Source organism: Terrapene carolina, unplaced genomic scaffold (assembly GCF_002925995.2).
Source record: "Terrapene carolina triunguis isolate 2854851 unplaced genomic scaffold, T_m_triunguis-2.0 Scaffold68, whole genome shotgun sequence".
Lineage (NCBI taxonomy): Eukaryota > Metazoa > Chordata > Testudines > Emydidae > Terrapene > Terrapene triunguis.
The window spans coordinates 40,630,701-40,644,750 of NW_020664419.1; the positions used below are offsets into that span (position 1 = coordinate 40,630,701).

Genomic DNA, 14,050 nt, shown 5'->3' on the forward strand with positions numbered 1-14,050 from the left:
TATTTTTATTTTTTGGGGGTGAAAAAAAGTTTTGGCCAAAAAATTTCACCCAGCTCTAGTCACAGTAACTATTGGCAGTCCAAAAGAATATTTGAAAAAGGATTTTGTGTCCAGGGAAAATTAGAAATGTTGTTAATAAACTTTTGAAGTGTATGAGTTGGGATATACAACACTTCCCTTAGTGGTGATATAGGGATTATTCTTTTTGCCCTTATCAGAGAGAACATCTCAATTTAAAAGGGCTTGGAAAGTTCAACACTGTTTCCAGAGACATTTTTATACATCTACATTTAGCTTAGCAACCATAAGATATAAAACCCACAAGGAAATAGACAGTAGAATTGTCTTTTTAACAAACCAAACAAAGCCAGATAGTGGAATTGTACACAGTCTTAATTTTATTGACATGCTGTAGATCATGTTGTCTACTTTGGTAATAAATAGAATAAAAAATTAAATGCATTTTGTTTGGTAGGCAGTGTTCACTTAGTAGAAGCAGCAGAACATTTCTGTTGCAACTATCATGACTTGTTACATAAGCAGTTTGAGTTAAGAGAGTTTTTATTTAAATAGAAGCTTAACATCCTTGTCTTGCCAGAACGCTTCCATGCATCCCAATAAAGGTAACTTTGGATGCTAGTGGAGATGTCTCTGGGATACTGTCATTTTTTTTTCCAGTTTTACTATAACATTCAATAAAAAGGACTAGTGGCATAAAAAGGAGATGTTTCAAATATAAAACTTCTTTTTATACAAATATATTTTTCTTTATAGTGCATAATCACTCTTAAAATACAGCATTCTCGTAATAAATGTTTGCAACAATATTAAAATAAATAAAATATTCTAGAGAAAAGTTCGGTTGCATCTGAAAACTGCAAAACAGAAGCATATAAAAACTGATTCCATTATTAAAGTCTACTTCAAAGTTTTTGTTCTTTATACAAACTATGATAAAAAGCATGTAAAGGTGTCTGACCTAAACACACAGAATATTACTCTTCAGCTGTTGGAAGTCCTGCCATTTACTACAAGGGGACTGCCCATATTAACATGGATTCCACCCAATTAGTGTTTGCAAGGCTGGGCCAATAGTCTCCTAGATTCCAAAAGAAAATATTAACTCCCATGATCATCTTTTAACTGCTGAGAAATGATGGATGTTGAGCAGCTTGCAAGCCAACATCCTCTTTTTCCTTCATTCTCACCTGCATGCTTGGAGCTGTGCAGTGTTATGAAAGGGCATTTGCCTTTTCTGCAGTGCTGAGATACAGTAAGTGCCTGAAGAATGAGTAGGAGGAAATATTCTGAGTGGGTCACTGGTGCTTTCTCAACCCCTTTTCAGGGAGTAAGTGAACCTAAAACTATCATTTTACATTTTTGATTTTAGTGTTTTCCATTCAAGCTTGATTTTTTTTTAACATTCCTCCTCTGCCACCTTCCCCTCCTCCCAAACACACGTCAGCAAAAGTTTTGAAAATTTGATGAAATGATTAAGTTGGTCTAAACAGGTTCCTACCTCTGCCCATCATCTACTTTTGTTCCACAGTAAAGCAGCTTTTACAAGGAAGCCTGGCTTACCAGTACAAGTGGTAAATCTTCAAGGATATGTAATGCCTCACACACAATTTGACCATTGGAGGGCAGCCATTTCCATAAATGTCATTTAATGCCTCCTGAAAGTTTGAATCTGTGCTTGTTCCTGCAATTTCAGTGGTGTTGGTCACGCTTCTCCCGTTTTTGAGGTACAGTACTGTATTCCCCCAAACTCCACCAGTTAACTCCTAAGAGGAAGCGTTTCCACCCATTCTCACAGCCTGGTCTCTTGCACTTCTTCCTCTGTCTCTTCCTGCAAGGCACTGATTTTGGGTCTAGACTTGCGCTTGCTTGAATTCCTGCGGTGTAGTGGGAATATCTTCAGGCGATCAGAGTAGCTGATAGCCTGCCTGAAGGAATTCTTTTCATTCAGCAGCTTCTGGATCGACTCGTATTGCCGCACTTTATTCTCTTCTATTACCTAATGAAACATGTTCAATCAATTAGACCTATATCAATAGTGCTGATAGAATTCAGTTAACTAAATAAACTAGCGAGGTAGCACAGACTGATAGGAGGGAAAACTTCAAGGACTTACATTGGGAAAAGAGCAAAAAAGCTGTCTTTACATAGTTTGAAATGTGAAATGACTGACAAATTTTCATTACAAACCAGAACAGGAGTTTTAAAATTATGGTGTTTGGGAAATGTTCCTGGTGCTCAGTTTCAAAAATGGTCCTTTTTTCTCTCTATCTTTTTAGCTCATCTTAACTATGAAAGGTTTGACCTTAATCTCCCAATATGTTTTGTTTTATTGGCATTGCTGAAAGGTGTCTTCTTGTATTTTGGTGGGGGCTGGAGGAATCCAGGTGCAGTTCATGAGGGAATTACAAAGAGTTATATTATAAAGAGCTTCATAATATAATAAATCCACTCCAAGGTAGGCGAGGAAGGGGTTAACCAGGGGCTTATTAAAGCAGGGATATACAAAAAAACACTGAAAGGTTGGTGGAAGGGAACCAAGGGGGAGGGCTTTCCTGCCTCAAACTCAAGCTGCGTTTACACTATGGAGACTATACCGGAATAGCTATGTCAGTGTAGCTATGTCAGCATAACCCTGTAGTGTAGACACAGCCTACACCCATGGAAGGAGTTTTTCCATCAGTATAGGAACACCATCTCCCCAAATGAAGTTAGCTGTGTCGATGCACCCATTCTTCTGTTGACATAGCTGTGTGTACACTGGGGTTAAGCTGCATCTTTCACACCCCTGACCAATGTAGCTATATCAATCTCACTTTCAGATGTAGATCAAGCCTCAGGCTAGGAAGCAAGCAGGAACTGACCCTCTTGCTATGCTGTTTAAAAGAGACTGTGTAAGTTAAGGATTGTTTGCCATTCTGCTATCCTTTGTTTGCTTTTTTTTCTGGGGTATTTTGGACTTGCCTGAAGAAAGCTCCAGTCCCTTTATGGGCTTGTCTACACATAAGCTGCTACAGTGACACACCAGCATGTTCTCCTGTTGGCAAAGGTACTCCTAGGTCGAAAGGAGAATTCTCCCATTGAGTAGCACTGTCTACACTGGGAGTTAGGTTGGTTTAACTGTGTCACACTATGGGTGGATTTTTCACACCTCTGAGCAACCAGTCTAATTTCCTGCCATTGTCACCCCAATGAGGGGCAGGACACTGGGATGAGGTGCATGGGGGTGTTAGCACAGCACAGAGTCAGGGCCAGCCCCTATGTGAGAGTGTGTTTAGTGCCCCCAATTGCTTTAATCCAGCCCCAGAAGTGGGAAGAGGGAAAATGTGAACAGGCATGGAGCTGGGGGCAGACTGGTGTTAGGGCTGGGTCTAGGGGGCAAAGAGCTCTGCTACCTGATCTTGCAATGGAGAGCTTTGGGGGAAGGAAGGAAGAGGGGTACATGGAGACTTGCAAGGAGTGATGAAGGGAAGGTACAGCAGACTGAGGGGACCTGGAATGTACCTGGGTTATCAGGAGTATGGAGGGGGATAGGGGAAAGCACCACATTTTACCCATGTTGCGCTTTAAAAGGTTAAAAACATCCAGTTATAAAACTTTGAGCCTAAACATATTTTGTGTGGATAAAACCTCTCTCCCTCCACTGTCCAATATCCCACTCTCTCCCTCCACTTCTCTCTCCCTCCACTTCTCCCACCCAGCTTGTATGGACTTGATAGAGTATATTTCCATTACAGAGCAAGACCAGGGGGAAAAGATATGGCTAGGTATATGGTGTACATTGCATGGGTGATAGTGGTACTTGGGGAATTGACTGGATCCCTTATCTTTTCATTTCCAGACATTCTCATTTTTTAAATTAAATAGTTCTTAAATGTTTGGAAAGAATGTATATTTTCTGGGTGTTAGCAGAACTCCACTGAAATACACTTTAACTGTGTGTTAGAAGATTTTTGTTTGTGAATTAAAATGTATAACTAGAAAGGACCTTAATGAATCAGGCTCCATGATGGTCTATGCAAAGAACTCCATCTTTTACATGAGTCTACAGTCCAGTATATAGTATAACAATAGTGGTTCAAAAGGGGTATATCTCATGTATTGCATAGTCCACTTCCGTTTCAGATTATACTCTTGCTATCCAACTGCATAGTAATGCAACTCTAAAACTGCTTTACATTAAAGAGAAAACCACGCACTTGACAAAATGTATATGGAGGAAAACATTCTGAGCTATATTGTAGCAAAAGAAATATTAAAACATCCCCTCTCTCTGAGAGCCAGGAAAGTATACAGGAAAATATCTGATTTTAAGAGCCACTTCTCAGCTTTCACACACAGTTCATCCCGTTTTCTTTACTAGCCATTGTTATCTATTGAAAAACATAACTACAATACTGGCATTTCCTTAACAAATGATTAACAGTTTTTAACCACAGAAAGGAAATTTCAGGTTGTTTCTAGAGAGAAACACAGCAGTCTAACCATCTTAGGCAGGAAACTTCTGTTGCAGTTCTCTAGTTACTCTTCTGCCATATGTCCTCAGATTAATTAAAAACAGGTACAGACACCTGCATATTTGTTGTAATAATGTACAATAAGATGACAATTCTTAGGCACTTCCAGCCAATTAGAATAAAGAAGGCACCAGGTATTTGAACTGACCCCGGGCAGCAGATATGGCTAATCTAACCATAGAAGAGTTACTTAAAATACTGTGCAAAGCCCATATCTGTCAATTATAGGGAAATCACTTTAAAAAGATACAGCACTCACCAAAAATTGCTGACATTCCAACATTGCTTCTAGTCTGTGTTCTGAGAGTATTACTGTACAGTTTGCAAATGCATGCTTGAGTGTTTTTCTAATCACCTGGAAGGTTCTGAAAGATAAAACAGTTTTGGCATGTAGAATGTTATACAGAAATTGGCACATTTTAGGAAGTTATCAACTTACAGCCTTTTAATACTGAGCTGCACAATGTAAAGATTTCAGAATGACACACACACAAAGTTACACTCCTGCTACAGTAAATTGCAATTATAAAATTTAAGTTGTAATTAAAATTATTTGACACATTTTTATAATTCTACAATGTATATAGAAATTTATGATGTCCCTTTTAGTAAATGTGCTATCCAGTATTATCATTATTTTGGGGTAATTCCCCTATTTCTCTGGTTTGGCTAGAGATGAATTGAACTAGTTCATATTCTACCAAACACAGCAGTGGTGTTTAGTTAGGCCTGTGATTTTCACCATTCAGTGTATTAACAAGTATGTATCCTGTGCTATCATAAAGTGCCACACTCAGGATATGTCTCCACTGCAATTAAAAACATACGTCTGGCCCGTGCCAACTGACTCAGGCTTGCGCAGCTCGGGCTGCAGGCTGTTTAATTGCAGTGTAGATGTCCGGGCTTGGGCTGGAATCCAGTGTCTAGGACCCTGTGAGGTGGGAGGGTCCTAGAGCGTGGGCTAAAATAATAAGAGTGGTGGTGTTAGCTCTAAACATTGTTTGTATTCACACACGCTGACAATTATTGACTTATTTGAGGCTCTGGCACCTTGAAAAGGCATCAGAATTAACAAATGTCTTCCAGTCTGTAATCTTTCAATGGCCTGCGGTTTTTCTCATTCCATATTGTCCAGTGGACAATATCTAAGGTATTAATATCTCTACAAGGTGCTGTCTCTCAGACTTGCAGTTCCTAAGAATTACATCCAAAAATGAGTGTCATTATAGGAGACACTACCAGGGAGAGGCACTAGCAATTGAGAAATGGTTTCAGAACAACTGAAACAATTTGGTACTTGATCAAATATATTACAAGAAAGAAGTATTTTGCACATGCAGTCGCTGCTTTTTATAGGCTGAAAATATTTTTATTTCAAACCAGTAAAAGACACTGTTATAGCAGTCAAGTGGCTATACAGTGAATGAATTCATTACAGGAATTCTCTCTCCTTTTTTTTTTTTTTATCCCTCGCACTTGCCTCAGTGAACATTTAACCCAATATTACAGTTTTTGCTCTGGTAAGGAGATTGTTTAAAAAGTTTCAGACAAAAGATAAAGTGTTTTTATTGCTGAGTTATAAAGCTCTAAAATAGGAGTTAGTTCCAGGCAACTGTCTCATTTCCTTGTGCTCCCTCTAAACTGTTTGCTAGATCCACCTCTTCACTACAGCCTTACACTTATATTGTGAACTCTCTGGGGCAGAGATTGTCTTTGTTATATGTTTGTAGAGTGACTAGCTTAATGGGGCCTTGCCCTCCCGGTGCTACTGTGCTGGAAATAATAATTAGTAATCATAACAATAACATGCTCTCGTGTATTGAGCACAGGGTTAACAGCCCGGAATTCCTGGGTTTCTAATCCTAGTTCTGACTAGCTTTGTGGCCTCAGTCAATTCCCTTAACCCCTTTGGGTCAAACTGAGACTTCATATAGTTAATGGAGTTGTAGTCATGCATTAGGGATGAATTTGGCCCTCTGTGTTAGTTTCCCCACACATAACGTAAGTACCTACCTCCCAGATGTGGTGTTTGTTTGAAGTAAGTTGTAAATATTTTTATTAAGGGGTAAATTGTGACTTGAATTGTACACCCACACAAGGGAGTAAAAACCCAGGGGAGTACCTAGACCCTCTGACTGTGTAGGAGTAAGTGGGGATACTTGCCTGCTTACTCTCTCCTGGGAACAGCTAGGCAGAGAAAAGTAGGGAATGGCACTCTTCTTTCTACCATGCACACTCTGGCAGAGTAGCTGAGCCCAATGCAGGGGTAGTAATGTACCACTGGTACAGCTCACCTGTAAATTACTAATCTTCCTGGACCAAAGAGAAAGCAGGGGCAGGACCGCGTGTAAGGCACAATGATTCCCAGGGTAGCTACTGGGATGGTACAGTTTATGTACCATCCCTTGCTCAGGGCTGTACCTTAAGTTGAAATCTAGCCCTAAAATGAACTAGAAATATGACAAAATAACTTTCTCTGCTGTTCTGCCTCACTGACTTCCCTACCTCACACTGGAATATAGTAAAAAACCAGAAAAACTTACATAGGATCAAGATGAGCACTTGGTTCATCAAGCAGCAGGATTTTAGCTTTACTGAGAACTGATCTGGCGAGACACATCAATTGTTTGTGCCCGTGGCTGAGCACATAGCCACCATCTAGAAGAACAAAATCAAGCTGGCCTGGAAAATGCTCTATTACAGACTTCAGTCCAACCTGCAGGAGATAAAAATCAAAGGAGAAAGCTGTATGACAGAAATTGGTACTGCTGGTTCTTTGTTACAGCAACCCATCCTTTTAACCCCTCTGCCTTTTGATTCTGAGACTGAGCAGAAAATGTGAATGGAAGAAATGAGAATCTTTGGTATAAAATTATTCAAAACAAAGAGTTGGAAGAAGTGAAAGATCATGCATTTTTGATTCAGACTGAACACTGGGGTGTATGTCAGAACATTGAGAGTTAAAGTTGTTTGCTTATAAGACATAATGAGATTTGGTGTTTTGACCAAAACATTCTGAGTCTAAAAGGAAAGCAATTCATTTTATTCAGTGGTGATGTGCGTCACCAGTAATGCTGAGGGAAGATGTTTCCAAAAGCAGCCGGGGCTCCTTAGTTACTAGGAGTAGAAATCTCACACAGCACACTACACCAGCAGAGAAAATAACACAGGTCTCCAAAGCAGTTGTAACCATGGGTTTGAGACTATTTCCATCCACTTCTTCCTTTGTCTGAAAGATGACAAGAACACCACACGCTTTAGCATGTTTCCCCAAAATGCCTAGACTCACTACAATCTTTGGCCTGCACAATCTTTCACTGGCATCGTCAGAGAAACTTTTACCTTACCAACTACTTTTGTGAATTTCAAAACTCAGAAATGTGCATTATTGTATTGCTATAAGCTATGCAACAACTTAACTTACAGTAAAACTGAAAATAGTAGTTATAAAGGGCAAAACTGGTTTTGTAATTTTGCAACTCATTTTCATTCTGTATCATAAGGCAGGAAGAATTCCAAATCCACTTCCTTTTCATCTAATACGGGACCTCTAGCAAAGAAGAATTCCTGAGCCTAGATGATGAAGTTCTGAAGAATTCAGTTTGGCTTTTGGTTTGATTTGGTTTTTTTCAGCAGCATACCAGCTGTGTGCAGGTCACTGCTCACTTCTTCACTCCTCAGCTATCTGCTCATTCACTGAGCCAACTGATACAAGTAGAAAGGATGCTTTCATTCTAAAACAATGTCTGTGCTGGTCACGGGGTCAAATTCTGTTCTGATGTACATTCTTTGCAGCCCTTCTGATTCTGAGGCCTGGTCTACACTACGAGGTTAGGTCGACTTTAGCTGCGTTAAATCGACTTAAGCCTGGACACGTTTACACTACGAAGCCCTTTCTTTCGACTTAAAGGGCCCTTTAAACCGGTTTCTTAACACCACCTCGACGAGGGGATTAGCGATAAAATCGGCCTTAGGGGGTCGGAATTGGGTTAGTGTGGACGGAATTCGACATTATTGGCCTCCGGGAGCTATCCCACAGTGCTTCATTGTGACCGCTCTGGACAGCACTCTCATCTCAGATGCACTGGCCAGGTAGACAGGATAAGCCCCGCGAACGTTTGAATTTCATTTCCTGTTTGCTCAGCGTGGAGAGCACAGGTGACCATGCAGAGCTCATCAGCACAGGTAACCGTGATGGAGTCCCAGTCCCAGTCCCAGGATCGCAGAAGAGCTCCAGCCTGGACCGAACGGGAGGTACGGGATCTGATCGCCATCTGGGGAGATGAATCAGTGCTCGCCGAACTCCGAAGCAGTAAAAGAAATGGCAAAACATTAGAAAAGATCTCCAAGGCCATGAAGGACAGAGGCCATAACAGGGACGCACAGCAGTGCCGCGTGAAAATTAAGGAGCTAAGGCAAGCCTACCACAAAGCCAGAGACGCAAACGGAAGGTCCGGGGCTGAGCCGCAAACATGCCGCTACTACGCGGAGCTGCATGCCATTCTAGGGGGTGCAGCCACCACTAGCCCAAGCGTGTGCTATGAGTCCCTCGCTGGAAACAGGGAAGCGGGTTCGGCGGACGAGGAAGATGAGGATGGAGAGAACATAGATAGCTCACAGCAGCAAGGAAGCGGAGAAACCAGTTACCCCAACAGCCAGGATATGTTTGTCATCCTGGACCTGGAACCAGTAACCCCCGAACTCACCCAAGACCCTGAGGGCACACAGGGGACCTCTGGTGAGTGTACCTTTGTAAATATTACACATGGTTTAAAAACAAGCGTGTTTAATGATTAATGATTAATTTGCCCTGGCAATCGCGGCCAGTACAGCTACTGGAAAAGTCTGTTAACGTGTATGGGGATGGAGCGGAAATCCTCCAGGGACATCTCCAGAAAGCTCTCCTTCATGTACTCCCAAAGCCTTTGCAAAAGGTTTCTGGGGAGGGCTGCCTTATCCCGTCCGCCATAGTAGGACACTTTACCACGCCAGGCCAGTAGCACGTAGTCTGGAATCATTGCATAACAAAGCATGGCAGCGTATGGTCCCGGTGTTTGCTGGCATGCAGACAACATCCATTCCTTATCGCTCTTTGTTATCCTCAGGAGAGTGATATCATTCACGGTCACCTGGTTGAAATGGCGCAATTTTATTAAGGGGACATTCAGAGGTGCCCCTTCCTGCTCTGCTGAACAGAAATATTCCCCGCTGTTAACCACGCGGTGGGGGGGAGGGGTGAAGTGACCATCCCAGAGAATTGGGTGTGTGGGGGAGGAGAGTTAGTTGGGTTTGTGCTGCATGTTAAACCTGAAACCGCAGCCCCTCCTTTTACATTGCAAACCCATTTTAAATGGCCAACCCAACGGGTGCTTGGTATGGTTAATGAGAGCAGTACTGTTTTAAAGCATCCCCACTTGTTAACAAGGTTAAAAAAGCCAAAAGACTGTGTCTTACCATGGCTGCCTGCAAGCTGAAATCTGTGGCCTGGCACTGCGTGAGTGATCTCTCACACCAAACCGGCAGGCCCTCAATATAAGAGGAAAAATGCGACCTTGTAACGAAAGCACATGTGCTGTGTGATGTGAACAGCAAAATCTAACGTGAAAGAGTGTACCCATTGTTCTCTAAAATGTATCTTTTTTAAACAACTCTCCCTTCTCCTCCACCAGCTGCAAATGTTGCACCTTCACAGAGGCTAGTGAATATTCGAAGAAGGAAGCGAAGGACGCGTGACGAAATGTTCACTGAACTACAGACTGCCTCCCACGCTGACAGAGCACAGCAGAATGCGTGGAGGCAGTCAATGACTGATTTTAAAAAAGCCCAATATGAGCGAGAGGAGAGGTGGCGTGCTGAATCGCGGGCTGAAGAGGAGAAGTTGCGTGCTCAAGAGGAGAAGTTGCGTGCTGAAACGCGGGCTGAAGATGAGAGGTGGCATCAACTTGTACTCAGAAAGCAAGAGTCGATGCTCCGGCTGCTGGAGCATCAAAGTGATATGCTCCTGCGTATGGTTGAGCTGCAGGAAAGGCAGCAGGAGCAGAGACCGCCGCTACAGCCCCTTTGTAACCAACAGCCCTCCTCCCCAAGTCCCATTGCCTCCTCACCCAGACGCCCAAGAACACGGTGGGGGGGCCTCCGGCCACCCAATCACTCCAGCCTAGATGATTTCCAGTGCAATAAGTTTTAAAGTGCACTGTGTCCTTTTCCTTCCCTCCTCCCCCACCCATCCAGGCCTACCTTTGCAATTATCCCCCTAGTTGTGTGCTGAATTAATAAAGAATGCATGAATGTGAAGTAACAATGACTTTATTGCCTCTGCAAGTGGTGCTCGAAGGGGGGAGGGTAGTAGGGGAGGGTGGGGTTGTTGGTTTACAGGGAAGTATAGAGTTAACCGGGTGGGGGGGTGTAGGGGCGGAGGGTTCATCAGGGAGAAACAAACAGAAGTTTCACTCCGTAGCCTGGCCAGTCACAAAACTGGTTTTCAACGCTTCTCTGATGCGCACCGCGCCCTGCTGTGCTCCTCTAACCGCCCTGGTGTCTGGCTGCGCGTAATCAGCGGCCAGGCGATTTGCCTCAACCTCCCACCCCGCCATAAATGTCTCCCCCTTACTTTCACAGATATTGTGGAGCGCACAGCAAGCAGCAATAACAATGGGGATATTCTTTTCGCTAAGGTCTGAGCGAGTCAGTAAGCTGCACCAGCGCGCTTTTAAACGCCCAAATGCACATTCCACAACCATTCGGCACTTGCTCAGCCTGTAGTTGAACAGGTCCTGACTCCTGTCCAGGCTGCCTGTGTACGGCTTCATGAGCCAGGGCATTAAGGGGTAGGCTGGGTCCCCAAGGATAACGATAGGCATTTCAACATCCCCAATGGTTATTTTCTGGTCCGGGAAGAAAGTCCCTTCCTCCAGCTTTCGAAACAGAAGATTCATAGATTCATAGATTCATAGATTCTAGGACTGGAAGGGACCTCGAGAGGTCATCGAGTCCAGTCCCCTGCCCGCATGGCAGGACCAAATACTGTCTAGACCATCCCTGATAGACATTTATCTAACCTACTCTTAAATATCTCCAGAGATGGAGATTCCACAACCTCCCTAGGCAATTTATTCCAGTGTTTAACCACCCTGACAGTTAGGAACTTTTTCCTAATGTCCAACCTAGACCTCCCTTGCTGCAGTTTAAGCCCATTGCTTCTTGTTCTATCCTCAGAGGCTAAGGTGAACAAGTTTTCTCCCTCCTCCTTATGACACCCTTTTAGATACCTGAAAACTGCTATCATGTCCCCTCTCAGTCTTCTCTTTTCCAAACTAAACAAACCCAATTCTTTCAGCCTTCCTTCATAGGTCATGTTCTCAAGACCTTTAATCATTCTTGTTGCTCTTCTCTGGACCCTTTCCAATTTCTCCACATCTTTCTTGAAATGCGGTGCCCAGAACTGGACACAATACTCCAGCTGAGGCCTAACCAGAGCAGAGTAGAGCGGAAGAATGACTTCTCGTGTCTTGCTCACAACACACCTGTTAATACATCCCAGAATCACGTTTGCTTTTTTTGCAACAGCATCACACTGTTGACTCATATTTAGCTTGTGGTCCACTATAACCCCTAGATCCCTTTCTGCCGTACTCCTTCCTAGACAGTCTCTTCCCATTCTGTATGTGTGAAACTGATTTTTTCTTCCTAAGTGGAGCACTTTGCATTTGTCTTTGTTAAACTTCATCCTGTTTAACTCAGACCATTTCTCCAATTTGTCCAGATCATTTTGAATTATGACCCTGTCCTCCAAAGCAGTTGCAATTCCTCCCAGTTTGGTATCATCCGCAAACTTAATAATCGTACTTTCTATACCAATATCTAAGTCGTTAATGAAGATATTGAACAGAGCCGGTCCCAAAACAGACCCCTGCGGAACCCCACTCGTTATGCCTTTCCAGCAGGATTGGGAACCATTAATAACAACTCTCTGAGTACGGTTATCCAGCCAGTTATGCACCCACCTTATAGTAGCCCCATCTAAATTGTATTTGCCTAGTTTGTCGATAAGAATATCATGCGAGACCGTATCAAATGCCTTGCTAAAGTCTAGGTATACCACATCCACAGCTTCTCCCTTATCCACAAGACTCGTTATCCTATCGAAGAAAGCTATCAGATTGGTTTGACATGATTTGTTCTTTACAAATCCATGCTGGCTGTTCCCTATCACCTTACCACCTTCCAAGTGTTTGCAGATGATTTCCTTAATTACTTGCTCCATTATCTTCCCTGGCACAGAAGTTAAACTAACTGGTCTGTAGTTTCCTGGGTTGTTTTTATTTCCCTTTTTATAGATGGGCACTATATTTGCCCTTTTCCAGTCTTCTGGAATCTCTCCCGTCTCCCATGATTTTCCAAAGATAATAGCTAGAGGCTCAGATACCTCCTCTATTAGCTCCTTGAGTATTCTAGGATGCATTTCATCAGGCCCTGGTGACTTGCAGGCATCTAACTTTTCTAAGTGATTTTTAACTTGTTCTTTTTTTATTTTATCTGCTAGACCTACCCCCTTCCCATTAGCATTCACTAGGTTAGGCATTCCTTCAGACTTCTCGGTGAAGACCGAAACAAAGAAGTCATTAAGCATCTCTGCCATTTCCAAGTTTCCTGTTACTGTTTCTCCCTCTTCACTAAGCAGTGGGCCTACCCTGTCTTTGGTCTTCCTCTTGGTTCTAATGTATTGATAAAAAGTCTTCTTGTTCTCCTTTATTCCCTTAGCTAGTTTGAGCTCATTTTGTGCCTTTACCTTTCTAATCTAGAGAGTGCCTGAAGACGCGAGCATCATGTACCCTTCCCGGCCAGCCCACATTGATGTCGGTGAAACGTCCCTTGTGATCCACCAGGGCTTGCAGCAGCATTGAAAAGTACCCCTTGCGGTTTATGTACTCGGTGGCTTGGTGCGCCGGTGCCAAGATAGGGATATGGGTTCCGTCTATCGCCCCACCACAGTTTGGGAATCCCATTGCAGCAAAGCCATCCACTATGTCCTGCACGTTTCCCAGAGTCACTACCCTTGATATCACCAGGTCTCTCATTGCCCTGGCAACTTGGATCACAGCAGCCCCCACAGTAGATTTGCCCACTCCAAATTGATTCCCGACTGACCGGTAGCTGTCTGGCGTTGCAAGCTTCCACAGGGCTATCGCCACTCACTTCTCAACTGTGAGGGCTGCTCTCATCCTGGTATTCTGGCGCTTCAGGGCAGGGGAAAGCAAGTCACAAAGTTCCATGAAAGTGCCCTTACGCATGCAAAAGTTTCGCAGCCACTGGGCATCGTCCCAGACCTGCAACACGATGCGGTCCCACCAGTCTGTGCTTGTTTCCCGGGCCCAGAATCGGCGGTCCACGGCATGAACCTGCCCCAGTAACACCATGATTTCCACATTGCTGGGGTCTGTGCCTTGTGAGAGGTCTAGGTCCATGTCCATTTCCTCATCACTCTCGTCGCCGCGCTGCAATCGCCTCCTCCTCAG

The 14,050-nt window shown here is 43.4% G+C and overlaps 1 protein-coding gene across 1 annotated transcript in view; it reads right to left on the minus strand.

The window, feature by feature from the left end:
- Nucleotides 1-1,810: 1,810 nt before the first annotated feature.
- The window catches only part of CFTR (CF transmembrane conductance regulator), a 136,085-nt gene continuing 123,845 nt past the window's right edge, over nt 1,811-14,050 (minus strand). Inside the window, exons 25-27 of the mRNA XM_026648922.1 lie at nt 7,079-7,251; nt 4,795-4,900; nt 1,811-2,017 (exon numbers count right to left, since the gene is read on the minus strand). Of these exons, the coding sequence (XP_026504707.1) occupies nt 1,811-2,017; nt 4,795-4,900; nt 7,079-7,251 (486 nt within the window). The remainder of the gene's footprint in view (nt 2,018-4,794; nt 4,901-7,078; nt 7,252-14,050) is intronic.